The 18,770-nt window shown below is 37.6% G+C and overlaps 1 protein-coding gene across 4 annotated transcripts in view; it reads right to left on the minus strand.

The window, feature by feature from the left end:
• The window catches only part of Cdh8 (cadherin 8), a 367,867-nt gene that overhangs the window by 128,619 nt on the left and 220,478 nt on the right, over positions 1-18,770 (minus strand). For all 4 annotated transcript variants that reach the window (XM_034522729.2, XM_076915701.1, XM_076915702.1 and 1 more), the window contains one exon: positions 14,184-14,437. In XM_034522729.2, the coding sequence (XP_034378620.2) occupies positions 14,184-14,437 (254 nt within the window). The remainder of the gene's footprint in view (positions 1-14,183; positions 14,438-18,770) is intronic.

The following is an 18,770-nucleotide window of genomic DNA, read 5'->3' on the forward strand; positions in this document are numbered from 1 at the left end:
TATCACAATCACTTGTTTAATTCAATAATATGAAAAAAAACTTAAGTACAACATCTCACTGTTATGTCATATGCTAGTCTTTCTATGTCAAACGTGTTTAAGACCATAAACTCCCACGCCAAATGAAATTCTTGTCCCATACTGTCAGAGTTTCTTTTACAAAGTCCAACAACAGACATCTTAATTCCAGTTGAAGTTATTCTGAATGTTTCTTCTTTGGCCAACTCTATCTACATGCTTCTCACTTCCTCCCATCATCAATTCATGCCTGCCAATAACAGACCTTCCTTGGGTATTGCAGCTAAGCCTTTCGCCGCTATTTTTATCCCTGAATACATCCTCCGGAGTTTGGCATTTGCTTATGCTTCATAAATAATATTCTCGTGTCCTACTATTATGTGGCAGTAATCCTTGGGAATCCTGAACAAAAATCTAACCACAATGCTTCGGTAACTGAGAATGACACAAAAGAGTAAAAATATCACCAGTATCCAATTTGATAAAGCAATGATTTACAGTTGAGGTGTTTATAGGAATGTAGGTAATGGGGCTGTTTGCAAGAGAAGAAATGAATAAAAGACAGCTGCATCACCAAAAGTCAGCCTCAGCATGGGTGAGAGCTCATAAAAGCTGAAAACCTGGAGCACATTTTATGACTTTAAGACAGCTCAATAAGCTGGAGACTATCTTTGTGGGCATCTTAGGTACTTTGCATATTCTAGGCAGCTGAGCTGTCCTAGGATGTGTTTCCTACCAATCCCTACTGCTTACATGACCATGGGAAGGAAGGAACATGAAAGAATATACTGCATCTTGTTTTCGGGGGCTTCCTGAAATTTCTAAGTTGTTCACTTCTTGAATTTAGCAAACTTCCATAGATGATGGAATGGTTTACCTGCTTTAGATCCTGTTTTTTTTAATTAATTTATTTATTTTTCTTATAAGAAGAATACTGTACATCCACATGACAAACTAAATCCATGCCAAAACATTAAGTATCAGTATGTTTATGCCATGAATGATTTTTCCTTTTTTTTTTACTTTTATTGTATATTATATTTACATTTCAGATTTTATCCTCTTACCTCATTTCCCCCACCACCCAGGAACCCCCTATCCCATCCCCCCTTTTCCTGCTTCTATGAGGATGTACCCCCACCTACCCCCTCACTCCCACCCTCAAATTCCCCCCACCCACTTGGTGATCAGCCTTCATGGGACCAAGGTTCTCCTCTCCCACCTATGCCAACAAGGCCATCCTCCCCTACATATACAGATGGAGTCATGGGTCCCTCCCTATGTGCTTCCAGGCTGGTGGTTTAGACCCTGGAAAACTCTGGTTGGTTGGTATTGTTGCTCTTCTCATGGGACCACAAACCCTTTCAGCTCCCTCAGTCTTCTCTCTAACTCCTCCATTTGGAACTCCTTGATCAGATCAATGGTTAACTATGAGCATCTGCCTCTGAATATGGCAGACTCTGGAGCTTCTCTACAAGGGTTTATCTTGGAGAAAACTGCTACACAATTACAAAGCCACAAATGTCTGCAAATCATCACAAACCTGAATTACCCATCGCTAGGGACCTGATAAATCACAGGGAATCAAAGGCTAGGCGTCACAATTGGATGAAATTGGTTGCTCTTAGTAGAGTGGATCTAATAAGCTTTTTATAGAATAGGAAAGTAGAGATTTTCCATTTTCAATATGAGCTCTACTGAAATGATTCTATGTTTTTCCTCTATATCATAAGTCAAATCTGATTGTCCTTCATCAACAGCAAGATTCATTGGGCAGTGCAGTTTCAAATTGGAGTGTAGAAATGTAATGAAAAATGCTTTGCTGAAATGATGTCCATATATCTCAATATCGGATAAGGACTTCAGTGTACACTTGCCATGATGCAAGATAAGGGACTTATTCTGCCTTATAAGTACAATGATGTATAACACTGCAGCTCAGATTCGGCTGGCATCCTTGTTTCTTTAGAATGTAAGCATTATTATTATGTTTTGATTCCTGCAGAAGAGAGATACTTCACAAGTAAGAAGATGTAAAATATCTGTTTTAAAACCTTATCAACACTTCTTTATTTCTGTCTTTAATCACTATTATTCTAGTTTTACTACACTGGATCTCGTGTTTTAAATATTTTATTAATACATGAAAATTGGTACATAATGATAGTCACCATTCACTTTTAACACCCGACAACACATTGATATAATTCAGGCCATGTGATTTGTTACTTTGATGTTAGCATCTGAAAATATCGCAAAACATAAAGGAGACAGTTAGAATTGTCACTTTGCTGAAGAGATTTTAGGGGCCTAAGAATCTATCTCAGTGGTGGAGTACCATTCTAGTATGTGTATTGTGACATCTGAGGTTTGATACTTCATTCAGTCAAAATATAAACAAACAACTAAAGAATTTCCAATGCACTTGTTCATGAAAAATGAGATATATTCCACAATTTTCCCTTATAGGAATGATGCTAATACAGACACTATGAGGATTTTTATTAGAAATTTACTTCTATGCCAGAGTGATAACCAAGGGGGCTCCAACCCACTTAGTAGAGAAGAGGAGGGGGAGTGGGGGAAGGATGAGGGAGAGGTGCCTTCGGGGAAGACAGAGAGCAGGAAAGTAGAATATAAAGTGAATAAATTAAAAAAAAAGAGTAAATTAAAAAAGAATTTCACTTCTAGTAGTCCACTCCTTATAGTGTTCCTGAATGTCAGCGAGATCTGTCCCAAGTCTAAGTATAATTAGGGAAACAGTTATAGAGACTGTTTCAATTTTACTTCAGGTAAAACTCCCGTGCTTGAAAATATTTAGCTGAAAAAGATCAACTAGGCTAAATGAAGGTGTTTTTCTTCCTTCTTTCCTTCCTTCCTTTCTTCTTCCTTCTCTCTCTCTCTCTCTCTCTCTCTCTCTCTCTCTCTCTCTCTCTCTCTCTCTCTCTCTCTCTGTCTCTCTCTCTCTCATAGTTTATCCTTCCATTTGTTGTCTCTTACTGTTTCCTTTCAAAACTCTGATTTTTAACGTATCTTATACCACAATGCTCATCTTCTGGACAGTCAAATGTGTGACAGATTGGTTACTGGGAAGATGAACATGTTCAATTCCCAGAGGTAATGCAATAAAGCATAAGTAAAACATAAATGAAGTTGCCACTACGTAAAGGCTAAATGTCCTTAACAAAATATCACAATGTCTCTTGCTGAATGCATACTATCTTACCAGTGAATGCATTCAAGTGTTTACTGAATTTACTATGGAAACTTGTTTCATGCTTTTAGGTAAACAAGTGCAAGAAGAATCAGTGCATTTATCAAAATCATAGAAAAGACAAGAATATGACAAAGGTGGTCATCAGCCCAAGTCCCACAAAGCCCTTAGAATAGATATAACTGAGGTCAGGAGAAAGGATGAAGCAGGAAAGAGATCAAGGTTTCAATATCATGAAAGCACGTTTTGAAGGAAAGCCTCATCTTTAATCAGTTACCTCCACAGCATTCTTCTTTCATGGTTCGTATGGCAATTGTGAGTTATAAGGAGGGCAGCTTTGGAGTTAAAGTGGGACCACAGTGCATAGCACACTTGCCACATACACAGGAAGTCTTGATATTGAATCCTAAGAAGTCATGTAAAGCTCTGTAGTGTTCCTACTGTGTGTTGATGAGTGATGATAGCAGAATCCTGGGAGCTCATGGGCTGGTAATCAGATGTACTTCATAGTTTGTAGGAGACATGCTGCTTCAAACAAGATAGAAGGTAAAGACCAATGAAGGATGTATGAAGGTTGATTTTTGTTTTGTTGAGATATCAGAGTCTCCCTGTGTACACCTGGCTGTTCTACAACTCTCTATTTAGACCAGGATTGCCCTAGACTCACAGACTATGCCTGCCTCTGCTTCCTAAGTGTTGATGCTGAGTGTTCTTTCTGTATACATGCCATGGCATTCAGGTGGGACCAATGGGAAGTAGCAACCCGAAGCTCCATGAAAATTGCAATTCTCATCACATGTATCTGTGCTCATTCAAAACTAATTTAATTGATTATAAAAGTATAAGAAAATATTTTAGGCATCTTATCCAAAAAAAGCATTTCTGAGGTCTATGGTATTTATTTATTTAATTGGAATCATATGAACCTAACTTAATGTGTGCTAGTATGGGAGTCTGTCAAGTTCTTTAGAGTAGGTGTTTTCAGGCTTGCTGTCCAGAGTGTCTTGGTTATTTATACTCTACAGTTTTAGTCAAAGACTTCACTAATGTCCATAATTATTCTTCCTTTAATGGGCTTATTGCTATAAAATCATGGAGGGACTAGTCATGTAAAAGGAGGATACATAGATTGTCAAAACCAAGTATTGTACTGATAATCCTTGGGGAATCATGACCTAGAACACAGAGGATCTTGAAGATTTCAAGTGGCCCCCCCCTTTAACATGGCAAATGGTGTGTTCTGAATGCTCTGCGGAGTTCACCAGTAGCCTGCACTGTGTCTTTTCTCATTGGTGGAAAACACCCATCTCCTTTCCAAATGAACGTCATGGGAGATCCTAAAGCAAAGAAAGTTGAGTTCAAACCCATTTGCCCACAGTCCATGTGTTATTTAGAACACGCGAGAGAATGGTAGTCCTTAGAGGAAAGGCAGTGTGGCTGGAGTTTTCAAATTTAGCAGGAACAAATGTGCTTTTGTAGTATAAAAAACATGCTTTGTTCAACACTAGTCTGCAGTCTCTCTCTGGAAAATGTACAGGAGGATACAATATGAGCTGACTGCAAGTGAAGATGCTATTTAGAGCCACACATAATGAAATAAACCCCTTAGTTATGAATCAGTTATTATATTTTACTGAACTCCTACTGTTTCCTTCTCACTGCTTAATTTCATTCTCACTTTTGTTATTATGCCCAAAGAAAGCATTTTAACATTTTTTTTTGCATGCACTTTGAGAATCAAAAATTCCATCTACAAGTTTCCTGCATTTTGCCTCTAATTTCTCCACAGGTTGCTCTGGCTGCTTTAATAAATAATACTGTCTGTATTCTTCTAGTCCCAGAGTTCTGTTTATTCTCTAGGGGGAAAATGTCTCTTGTTGAGGGAGGAGCAGAGAACAGAAAAAAAAAAAAAATCAAAGCAATAAACACAGTCCACTTTCCAAGTTAGTGCAAGGGCCTCTAAAAGATAACATAGTTGCAGTTAACTTCATTAAACAGCGATAGCTGCTTCCACACAGATTATATTCGGAATCTATTCTTTCCTCTTCACTTTAAAGCTCTGACTTAATCATAGCAACATAGCTTAAATTAAAGGACAGCTAATCTAAAAGCTAACTATGTATGGCTTGATTTTCCTGTGGTTATTCAGTCAGACTTCTTACTATAGAACACAAATATAAAACCATGGGAGGTATCTATTTGTTTGGTTGGCTTGGGTTTTTTTTTTTTTTTTTTTTTTTTTTTTTGGAGGAGAGCTTATGTATTGAAATAGAGGGGGTAGATTATATAGCTGGAGTCATGCTGTATGGTAGAAGGAAAACACGGAAGGAAGTGCTAGAGAAGAGGTAAGGGCCTTCCAAGGAATGGATCCATATAAGAAAACTTTCTGCAAACTGTAAGCTCAATTTTTAGAATAAGGAGGACAAAATTGAGTGTGAATGGGAGACTAAATATTGTTGTAAACGTAAGTGAATGTATGACTGGGCATAGATAACACTGTGTGAGGAATTGTTTCCAGCCAGTGTAAACAGGAATTGAGTGGCTTTGAAATGGTATTGAAAGAATTGGCTCTTTAACTGGGGAGACAATGAAACTTCTCTTTGGAGAAGTGAATTTAGACATCAAATAAATCAAGTTTTAAATATTTCAAAAGATTCGATCCTTGACACCAGACCATCATGCATTTCAGGGCGGAATGAACGATGGTGCAGCATTTAGGAGAAAAAGCATGGGATTCCCTCAAAACCTTACAAAACAAACTGCAATGCAATCTAGAGATACCACTTCCTGTTATTTAGCCGATAAAATTGAGGAAAGCATCTCAAAGACATAGAACCAAATTCAATGAGACATCATTGAGTTTTAGGAGTGGAATCATGTTTATGTCTATTGGCTGGTGATAGATGAATAAAGTACAATATATAAACATAATGGAATATTATTCATTCTGAAAAACAATGGACATGCTAAATTATATATAAAAAAATACAGGTAGCCCTCACAGACACTGCAATAAACGAGATAAGCCCAACACAAATAGAAAAGACTGCATTGTTTGCTTATATAAAGTATCTAAGATAATTAAACTCCCCTAAAGAGATGATAGCCATAATAGATAGGAAACAAGGAGCAGCTGATGAACAAGTAGGATTTCAGTTACATGAGGCTGTGTTCACAGCCTTCAGCACTGATCTGTGCTCTCGACAATATATGATGAGTGTATTACAGTAAGCCAGGTACATGCACATGCAAACACACACACACACACACACACACACACACACACACACACACACTGTGTCTTTCTATGTGTCTGTCTCTGTCTCTCATATTATTCTCTGTGTGTGTGTCTGTTTGTCTCTGTCTCTTTGTCCCCTGTATCCCTGTTCCTGTGTCTCTCTCTGTCCCTGTCTCTGTCTCTGTCTTTGTATCTGTCTCTCTCTTTCACACACACGCACACACACACAGTGTGTCTTTCTATGTGTCTGTCTCTGTCTCTCATATTATTCTCTGACTGTGTGTGTGTCTGTTTGTCTCTGTCTCTTTGTCCCCTGTATCCCTGTTCCTGTGCCTCTCTCTGTCCCTGTCCCTGTCTCTGTCTTTGTATCTGTCTCTCTCATTCACACACACACACACACAAACACACACACGATGGGGTGTTATCGCAAGATTGACAAAGAAATCAGCGACTGTAGACTATTATTTCAAATTAATGAGATGTTTTGTATAGTCAGAAATGCTTCTCTTTCAGTATCACTGGAAATGCTGGGAGTGAGGAGTGTTTTTATGAAAAGAGCTCATTATCAGCCAGCCTGGTTACCAAAAGGAGGTCCAAGGATGCCATCACACCAAGAGCAAATAGCAATGTGCTGCTCTTGTGTTGAGTGGACACTTACGTTCAGGAGAGAAATCAGAACAACAGAATATGTGGTCATTGTGATCTGGAGTCAATCATGTATTCTCTTACTAAATGGCCACTGATCTGACTTTTATTTTAAGCAGCTCATGTAATTTTATTCAAGGTGAGTATTCTGAAAAGAGCAGAAAGCTGCTACACAAAAAAGCAAACCAAACGAAAACCAGCCTCCTTTCTCTTCAAAACCACTGTGACTCCCAATGTATATTTTAAATAAATTTATTATAGAAGAATGGGGGGAATAAACTAAAGCTTATACATAAGTTTTATATAAAAATGTCCACTTACTTTTAAAACTCACTGTATGTTAGGAACTTTTTAAACCTTAAATGTAATAATTCTTTACATTTTACATATTTTTAGTAAGTGTGTAACTAAATATGGCATTAGCAAGCATCAGTTGTCATCATTATATTCTCATGCAAGAATCTGAAACCAAGCAGGCCACTCGAGAACTTAGTAGTTAGTGATTGCAAACTCTGGTTTAGACCCTGTGCCATAATGAACTGATACAGTCTCACATCCTTGCACCTCGAGTTTCACCTTTCTTTCCTCAAAATTAAAACCTTACCACTTCTCAGCACTTTGGAGTAATGTTAGATTCATGAATAAGCCTCCCATATTCATCTTCCAGAACACACTACAGCTCACAGCCAGTAGTAACATACTATAGAAAGTAGCAAGGCAGATGCGTGGGGGCCATCCCACACAGATTTGGCTGAACACCAGAGACGAGTTATTTTCTGCTTCCCTTGTAGACTCCTTGGGTCTGGTGAGGCAACTTCGATAATGACGAATAAGTTAAAACTTGCAGTTGCAGCAATCATAGCTAAAAGACAGGAACTATATCATATGTGGAGGGGGAGGAAGAGTATCGAAATAGCCAAGTGAAGGAATTCAGTCTAGAATGTCCCCAGTGGTTACTTCTCAGTTGAGGCAGGCACTACCAGGAGGTAGAAATGAAACTTTCACTATGGGAGGCCCTATGTAAGGAAGTTAGTTTGCCTGTGAGTGGCATTTACAGAGAATATAGAATCTCATTTTCATCACAGCTTCAGACTTGCTATGGTGTGAGCAGCCTCTTCAGCAACATTTCCAACATGATACATAGAATTGTCAAGACTCAAAATGTTGTCACATAACTGGAACTAAAATGTCTGAAACTTATGTGCACCTCTGTTAAGTTGACTATGTCAGGTATTTTGCTACAGTGTTAAAAAGATGCTTTTCTCAAACCTCTGACAATATTTGACAGAAAGTGCCTTCATGAATAGTGTTTTATTTTTGCTTTTTTTTTTGTTTGTTTATTTGTTTTTGTGTTTTTGTTTGTTTTGTTTCTGGTTTTGTTTTTTTTTTGTTTTTTTTTTTTTTTGATTTGTTTTGTTTTGGGTTTGCTTGTTTTTTGTGGCTCACAATTTGAAGAACAACCCATCATGCCAGGGAAGGAAAGGCAACACTGTTAAAGGCTGGCCACCTTCCATCTGCAGGTAAGAAGCAGAAAGAGATGAGTTCTGGGTCTCAGTTCACTTTCCCAATCATATTGAGTTCAGGATCTTGGTTCAAGGAATGACACTGCTCACATAAAGTAGGGTGGACAGGAGGGAGGATTTCCCACCTCAGTTATTCCTTTCTGAAAAGCACCCCATAGACACACAGAGAATTCTCATGGTGGTTCTAATTATGAAGTTGACAATGAAGATCACACATTTGTTCACATGAAGCAGGAAAGGCTCATCCATTTGTCCTCAGCGCCTTCCTACATTAAATGGGGATGCTGATTAGACATATCCTCTCAGAAAAATGTCAGAGTAAACTAGCATATTAACACAGGCCTTAGGACATTGATCACACTAGTGACAATGTATAAACCAGCAGCATGAGGAAATTAGAACGGATGGCATTATTTACATTATTTGTAGTCTTCAAAATATCACTTAACCAAAACAAACAACAAAATAAAATAAGCCAAAATGTTGGGGGCTGACTTTTAGCAGAAAACGGCTATCAGCTTTGCAGCCATCTTAAGCCATATACCCTGACATGAGACTTGGATTACAATAGCCTACAACAGCTGAGCACACTCTGATAATCTTGGTTTAGATACCTTGAGATTAAAGGTGCGTGAGATTAAAGGTGTGTGACTTAAGAGTATGATTTAGAAGTATAGAGATCAGAGTTAGAGAGAAGACCTAAGGGCATGATTAAAGGTGTAACTTAGAGGCGTGGCTTAGAAGTGAGACATATAAAAGGCAGAGACAGAACAGATCAGAAATCAGACTATAGAGGGAGAATCAGACAGGAGACACTTAGAGGAAGAGAGACTGAAGAATAAACGGGATTGAATCACACCCTGTCTGGTCTCCATTCTTTGAGTCTGCCCTCACCCTCGCTCTTGCTGAACCCCGACCCGCAGACCAGAGCAGCAGCTTGGGCTGGGATACAGTGGCCTCCCAAATGTGGGCCTCAACATTTTGCCTGGGCTGCAACATTTATTTTGGCCACCCCAATGTGGGGCTAGTGTGGACCCCAACATTATTTTGGCGCCCGAACAGGGACTCGAGCTTGGGCCTCAACACCAAAAACTATCATGTCATTCTACATAGATCTGCCCAACTTCACTAGAAATCTCTTTTCCCATACAAAATATTTAATCTCCATTGAATTTTTAAAATGGGTGTGGAGAGCTAAAAAGTTGGCCCAGTGGTATTGAGAACCTCTTATAGATTACTCTAATTTAATTCTTGGTTCTCATATGGTTGCTCACAACCATCTGTAACTTCCAATCTAAGGAGTCCAATGTCCTCCTAGTTTTCTGTGTGCACTAGTCACATAAGTGGTGCACTAATATACATTCAGGCAAAACATACATACAGGTAATGTAAATAAATCTCTAAAACATTAAAATGTGTGATGTTTTTCCCCTTATAAGCTTGTACTACCAATAGATATGTCATCGGAGAAAACAACCTCATCTGCTCAATACGCTATGAGGAAAATTGGATCTTATACAATGAGGAAAGAGAGTCAGGGAGAAGTGTAATGTGAACAGCTACGCTGAAAAAATAAACAGTAATATGATTTTTTTTTTGCTTAGTTTGGCTATGTTGAGAAATATCATTTTTAAATACATTGTCAGAAATTACTTAATATTACTGCCCAACATGTAATAGAGGAGAAAGAAGCAACCCCTTAATTGATGTTCCCAAGAAGGAGACATTGTGATCACAGATTCTAATGTATATCTCTGTTCATTTTCCCCAGACTGGAATATGGAGACATAAAGATGTGAATATAGATCTAGATCTAGGTATAAGTATTTCAAAATGCAGGATATTTCTGGGTAGGAGCTGCATTCAAAAATGAAATCTAACAGAAAGTCAATGAGCCAGCAAATGACTGCATGCTTTAACATGGCAGATGCCACAATAGCTGACTGTATTTTTTTTTTTTTTTTTTGCTGGATGGCAAAGCAAATATTATCCTGAAAGATGGATACATTCTTGTCAGCATATGAAATACAATAGCTCTAAAGATAAAATAATGCACAGCTATCAGTTGCCCAGAGATTCCCTGTAGTTTCACACTCGCTAGATCTATTTTGAAAGAAAAAGTTGTTCTAAACCCATCTGGTAGACTTATAATACCTATGCCCTGACCTGGTTAGTCAGAGGACTTAATTTTTACATCAAATTAACCATTTGGGTACAGACATAGGGAAGCTACTCTGTGAGCCATCTGGCATAGGAGGGCTGCAGAAAGGCATAGATGGTATTGAAAGGGTGGGAAAAAGCATTGGTTCATTGTAGTTTCTCCATGGGCCAATCCAGCCAGCCAGGACTGTGTGGGGCCCACATTATGTCTGACATATCAAAGTCTGCCATACATGCTTTCAAACAGTTTCTTTTTCTTCTTTGTAAGGGACTAGAGATGCTGAAGAACTCACACTTGCCTGGCATATATTAGAAGCACTGATATGTCTGTCACCAAATCACACTTGATCTGTCCATCTTTTTCCAGTTTCTCCCTATAACTGGACTGAAAAATGGCATGCTTTAAAGCTAGATAGTTGTTGTCATAGACTCCCTAGCTTCTTTTGAACAGTCATTATTGTCAACTTCCAGTGGCAATAATAGATATGGCTATAATAAGTTACAGTGAGACTCCCAGCCTGACTACGTAGGGGCTGCAGTTACTTCAATAAAACTTGAGAGTACAATGGAGAGATTTTTAAATCCATACAAACAATGAAAAGGGTAGTGACCTTGGTTTATGCTGAGTTCTATGATTCAACTGTTACTTTCATTTTGTGTCACTAAGTTCCTCAAACCTAGTCTTGATTAAGAACATGCCACTCCATAGTAATACCATTGCCATTGGTGTGATGGCCACTATATTTGGAATAGAGAGATAGAGATAGAGATAGAGATAGAGATAGAGATAGAGATAGAGATAGAGATAGATATGTATGTTTTAATGTATATTTTTCTGTGTCTATGTGTGTTTGTGTCTGTCTCTCTGTGTGTGATCATATGCATATCCTTTATTTCTTAGGAATCATTATATTAGGAATTATTATAGTTGCAAGCACTTATTTGTTGTTGCTTGTAATAATTACAATGACATCACACCACGGTATAAAATTATTGTCATAATGAGACTTCAGTTGCAGCCATTTTGCTTACCCCCTTCATATTACAGTTCGTGTATGGGCTTCTGAGTAAAGTAAGAATATTTCATTACAGAGAACATGGGAGAAACATGAAAACAAGGTCACATATTCTTGCAATAAATACAACTGTGCTCATGCAGGTTAGATCCCACCATAGACACTGTACAACTTCACAGTGTAGCCAGGAAATGGATGCCAGTGTGTCTTATTTTGGATTGTTCTCACTTTTACATTTCACATTTGACCTTCTTACAGGTATACTTCCTTCAACCTGATGAAGAACATTCTGCATGTCTGGGCTTCTAGGCCATCAGGCCATTAGTCAAATCCTCACACAGAGTGTTAACTTCTTAGTTGTTCTCTCCAGAAACCTTTCTGTTTATCCTCAAGGGGGGTATTTTTATTGCTCCAAATATAAACTATATTTTAATAAGAGCTTTGATAAATTTGAAAATATCTCTGATTTTGGTCCAACCTTCTGTCATTTGTGGAACTGACTGTTCTGAAAAGTTTCACCTCAACCTCATAGCTTTGTCAGTGTGCAAGTATTGGGAATGTAACATAGTTTTAATTTCATAAAAAATATTAATGAAAAATAATATATTAATTATTCAAATTGTGCTTTCTTTTCAAATTTCACATGCAAGTCTGCATTTACATCATTTCCCACCCTCCTGTTAACACTCCAACTCAAATTAATTACCTCTTCTTCTACAGTTATTATTGTAATATATATATTACAATATATTATTATTGTAATATATATTACAATATATATTGTAATATATATAATATATATTACAATAATATATACATCTATATTACATATTACATATATATACATACATATATATGTAATATATATGATATATATATGTGTGTGACTACAAATTGCAAAACAGTCGTAAATGGTTTGTTGCCTCCAAAGTCTATATTTCTTAAGATGTACAATAGCTGAAGGACATGAAAATTCTAAGGCATAAGCATATAATGATAAAAGTACAAGGAACAGCATCTAGCATTTATTTAAGAAATGAAATAGTGCTATAAATTTTAAACTGTATATACATACAAGACCCAGAAAATTACCTTTCTGGAGTTTATCAGAAAAAAAAAATTGCAAAGATGACAGCTCCAGATAACTGTAGCTTAGAAATTAAAATGTTTAGTATTTGCATAACCCCCTCTATCTCTATCTGTGTCTCTCTCTGTCTCTGTCTCTGTCTCTCTCTCTCTCTCACACACACACACACATATAACACACACATATACACACATGCACACACACAAAAACACATGTACACATATTTATCAAAACATATTTAAATCCAATGTCAAGCACATCATCAGCCAACAATTCATTCCTGGAGACTAACACACAACATAATGGGTATTGGGTATGATTTTTCAAGAAACTTATTTAGCTTGAGCACCTACCCTCTCCTTTGTTGACTTCTAAATGAGAAAAAAAGTCTATAAATCAACATAAAAATAGAAACAGATTTGAGCATCATTTCTTACAGCAAGAAAAAATAACTTGAAGTGATTAGTTATCATCCTAAGAAAAACATCTGAGCAAAAATATTATAAACACAGGGCATTTTCAAAATGACACTGAAATATTTTTTTTTTTTTTTGGGTAAAAGGAACTGGTCTAGATATGCTGACTTATCAGAAATTCTCAGAAACTGAGAATAAGGTAATTTCGAAGCCACATTCAGAAACAAGATAGGGACATCTAAATGCATTGACACGGTGGTCTCATACTTCTGAATTCGAAAATATAATTCACTATATCTGTCAGAAGCGACAAAATAAAAGTGAAATGTTCATGCAATACTAAAAATATAAAATATATAAAGCATGAAATGTAAAAGATTCTTCCCAAAGTGCTACAAAACATTTGTAATTTTTCATCTCCTTCAAGCTTTCCAAGAGCTGGAATAACTTGATTTATTTTAATACTCCTATTCCTAGGCATTGTCTGTGACTTAGTAGACTGTGGATGTTCACCACACACACACACACACACACACACACACACACACACACACACACACACACACACACACACTCACACTCACACTCACAGACACATACACACACACTCACACACACACACACACTCACACACACATTCACACACACACACACATACTTACACACACACATACACACACACACACTCACAGACACATACACACACACACACAGAGAGAGAGAGAGAGAGAGAGAGAGAGAGAGAGAGAGAGAGAGAGAGAAACAGAGGATAAAATAATCAACAGTCCTTCATCACAAGGGCACAGTCCCAAGGCTCCTTCTCTTGTCCAATGAAGCAGCATGTACTGCAGTTAGAAATGACATACCTTATTGGACTGGAAGTGATATCAGGGTCACGAGCTGTCACTTGGCCAATCACAGAGTTCAAAGCAGCATTTTCATGAACTTCAAGGAGGTAAGTCGGTGAAGAGAAGACCGGAGGCTCATCAGCATCCTCTACAACAATTTTGACTGTTGCTGTATCCTTAAAGGGTCCCCTGCCACTGAAACGTGGGTCAATGTGGATATTGGCTGCCTCCACCTTCAGAGTATAGGATTTTTTGGTCTCAAAGTCCAGAGGCTGTTAAAAAAAAAAAAAATGACAAAGATGAATTCTTCTCACTAAACCACAGCAACAAGAACAAATGAGTGCAATGTAGATGGATGGACGTTATTCTCCTTTAAGCCAGTTTGTGACTCTTAATGGGCTACATTCCCCCTAGATTCAACCTGTACATTTTACAGGCATTTATTGATACTTGTTTATTATACTAGCTCAGAGAGTCTAATCTCCTATTGTTCTGTTTTGTTTTGCTCATTTCACTTGGAATTCACAAAAATATTCACAGTCATGAATTGTAACATCAAATTTTCACTTCAGAGTCATAATAAAATTTTACTAGCGACGACATGACCAGCACACTAAACATTTGGTTAACCAAGCTTCTGTTGGTGGCAGATAAGGCAAAACTGAATACGATCTCTATCTGGGAACAATATTTTATCATTTTTGCATAGTGTGTGAAATGGAAAGACTAGAAACAATAATCATTGTTTCACCCAAAGAGACATTACAAAGCATGATTTAGCACTAAATCTAACAAATAGTGTTTTATATAATTTCCCAAACATTTCTACTCTAACTGATTATGTGACTGAAATGGGGTTTATTTCTTCTCTGAACATTCTTAGGTCTCTGTCAAAAGTGCTGTGCTATGGAACAGGTAATCAGAAAAACTGATATGCTAGCACATGCAAACCTATTTTTGTTTATATTTGGGAAAAATTGTGAAAGCAAATAAATAGACTCAACTAGGTCTGACTTTGCCCAGCAACCACTTAAAAATTGAAATTACACCATTTCTCTGTTCCTGATGTTATTTCTGAGAGAGTCATCATTCATTCCTTAACAGTCCACAAGATTTTTGTCAGTGACTGGTGTAAATTGAGCAAGGTAAGTGGCTATATTCCCCTTACATACATCAGAAACCATCTAGGGAAATTCTTGGCAAGTTATAAGATTCCAGATTTTAAGAATGTAAGTCTGTCAAGATTCAAATAGATAGTTTATATATGCATCACAATTTCTCAGAAGAAACAGAATTTTAAATCTGCAATGCAGATTTTTAGAAAATGGAAGCTGGAACAAAAGCTAGCAGAGAAGCACTTGTGCGAGATTAAATATATATTCTTATTTCAACCTTCAATGTTGGCTTTTATATTTGAATTCAGATATAATGGGAATTAGCTTTTCTCCTCAATATTTTCTGATAAACAGTGCAAATGTACTTCCCTGTTGATTATGAAATAGTGATGTGCATGTATTAAGTTTGGAAGAAATGATTTACGATGGGATGAAGTTTTTCAAATCATCCGCCCTATAATAGTTTTGTTATTCTAGGCACTTCACAAAATATATTTAAAATATGCTCTGTGTAATATACTAATATTATTTTTAATTGACAAATAGTAATTTTACTTTGATAGTAAGTTAAGAGTAACTTAGTTGACCTATTAGGCTAGCTAGTATATAAAGCAAGAACTTGATCATCTCAGTTGACATAATTTTTACCTCACTCCCTTATCAGTTTTGGTGAAAATTAAGATTGTACTGGCTAGTTTTGCATGACAACTTGACACAAGCTGTAGTTATCACAGAAAAAGGAGCTCCCCTTGAGGAAATGCTGCCACGAGATCCAGCTGTAAGGCATTTTCTCAATTAATGATTAGGGGTGAGAGAGCCCATTGTGGGTGGTGCCATCCCTAGGCTGGTAGTCCTGGGTTCTATAAGAAAGCAAGGTGAGAAAGCCAGCAGAAGCAAGCCAGTAAGCAGCATCCCCCTCATGACCTTGACATCAGCTCCTGCCTCCAAGTTGCTGCCCTATGTGATGTCCCCTGACTTCCTTTGGTGATAAACAGAAATGTGGAAGTGTAAACTGAATAAACCTTTTCTTCCTCAGCTTGCTTTTTGGTCATGATGTTCTGTGCATGAATACAAACCCTGACTAAGGCAAAGATTCAATTCTTCCTTTTTTAATAGCTACGTAGTATTCCATTGTGTAAATATACCACAATTTTCTTATCTGTGGCAGAAAGACATCTATGTTGTTTCCATATTCTGGCTATTATGAATAAATCTGCTATGAACATAGTTAAGTAAGTCTCCTTATAGGATGGTGGAACATTTTTTGGTTATATGTCCAGGAGTGGTATAGCTGGGTTTTGAGGTAGAGCTATTCCAAGTTTTCTCACAAAGTGACAAATTGATTTCCAAAAGGTTATATAAGTTTGCACTCCCACCTTGCTCCATATCCTCACCAGCATATGCTATCTTTGAGATTTTGTTTCAGACATTCTGATGGCTGTAAAATGGAATCTCAGAGCTGATTTTCATTTCTCTGATGTCTAAGGATATTTCACTTTCTTTTAGTGCGTCTCTGCCATTAGAAATTCCTCTATTATGAGTTCTCTGTTTAGCTTTGTACCACAAAGAAATGCATACCTAAAGATATGTATGGTGTATAGTCATTTATAAGTGTATATTAGCTATAAAGTGTAGGATATCCATATTGCAATCAAAACACCCAGAGCAGTTAAGTAATAAGGAGGGACCAAGGTGGGGGGGGGCAGATATTTGAATCTCACTTAGAAAGAGATATAAAATACACCTGAGAATTGGATGGAGCAGAGAACTGGCTGGGAGAGCAGGTGGAAAGAGGAACATGGGTAGGAATTAGATAAGTGGAGAACAGGGCAACAGAGAGCTTGGAGACTGAATAGAGATCGGTGGTGGGGACACATCTGGAACAAACTGAAAACCTGAAACTGCCATACTCCCAGGAGTCTATCGTGGTGACCTTAGCTGAGACTTCTAATGGCTGCGGATATGCAGCCTAAAGTTACCACCTCTTGTAGCCACATGGGACTTGCATTGGAGGGAGAGGGACACTAACCCAGCAACAAAACCTTCAACTCAAAATGTGTCCCGCCTACAAGTTGTTCAGGGATAAAGATGGAGCAGAGATTGAGGGAATAGCAAATGAATAAATGGCCCAACTTGAGACTCATCCCATGCAAGAAATCCAACTCCTGATACTATTAATGATACTCTGATATGCTTGCAGACACGAGGAGCATAAGTGTCTTATGAGAGGCTTCATCTTTAGGCCTATTGAAAAGATGCAGAAACACCGAGCCAAACTTCAAATGGTGCTCAGATATTCTTGAGGAAGAGTGGAAAACAGAACTGAGAAAGCTAACGTGGTTAAGGACATCACAAGAAGACCTACACAGTCAACTAACCTATGTCCATGGGGCCTCACAGAGTCTGAAGCACCAACCACATGCATGCATGGGCTGGACCTATAGCCCCTAAACATATGTAGCAGATGTGCAGCTTGGTCTTCATGTGAGTCCCCTGACTAATGGAGTAAGGCTGTCTCTGACTCTGTTGCCTATATTTGAAACCCTTTTCCTAGCTGAGGTGCCTTGTCTGGCCTTAGTGGGAGAGGATGGGCTTAGTGCTGCTGCTACTTGATGTGCCAGGGCTGTTTGGTACCCTTGGGGGACCTCACCTTGGAGAAAAATGGGAGGGTGATGTTGGAAAGGGAGTATAAAGATGAGAGTTGGAGGAAAGTAACAAAATGGACTTCAATCAAGATATAAAAATAAATTAAATAATTAATGGAAAAAAGTTCTCACCTTAAAAAACAAACAAGTAAAAAAATCGGTTCTTGTGGAAATGCTCTGGCCATAAGGTTGCACAAACTATCACTAAATCTTGTCCAGCTCTGTATTTTGAACTCATTGATCAATATCTTCTCTTTCCCTTCACCTCAGGCTCTCACAAAGCTCAATATCAAAAACTGTAGGCATTCTCCACATAGTTTCTAGATTCTTTCATAAGAAGATGCTGTAGACCACTCTGCCCAAATTGGTAAATAAATTCTATGTACCTTACTCCATGTTTTGCTTCAGAAAAAAAAAAGTGGTTCCCCAAGGACATTTTTATTTGTTGTTTGTTTGTTTGTTTGTCTGGGATTGTCAGCCCAGCTTAACTGTAATGTGTCCAAAAATTCTCTCCTGTCCTTAGGATTTTACCAGTTAACAGTAGCCTAATGGCCTGTTGAAATGTGATCCCTTATAGACAGACTCTAAAAACAACTTTTGTGTTTCAAGGCACTAAGTTCATGGCATACACCTCCAGGTTTATAAATATTAGTGGACAGAATCACAATAAACCACTAATTGTCTCAATTTACAAAACCACCTAATGGGAACAATGGGTAGCAGTTAAAGACAATAAAAATGTCATTAGAAAATTTTAGGCAAGGAAAATTTGGTCATGGGTTATTCAGTAATTGACTTAATTTTCTTAGCTAAAAGCTCTGAACTTGGATACTGGCACCAGAATA

This window comes from Arvicanthis niloticus, chromosome 18 (assembly GCF_011762505.2).
Source record: "Arvicanthis niloticus isolate mArvNil1 chromosome 18, mArvNil1.pat.X, whole genome shotgun sequence".
NCBI classification, from domain to species: Eukaryota; Metazoa; Chordata; class Mammalia; order Rodentia; family Muridae; genus Arvicanthis; species Arvicanthis niloticus.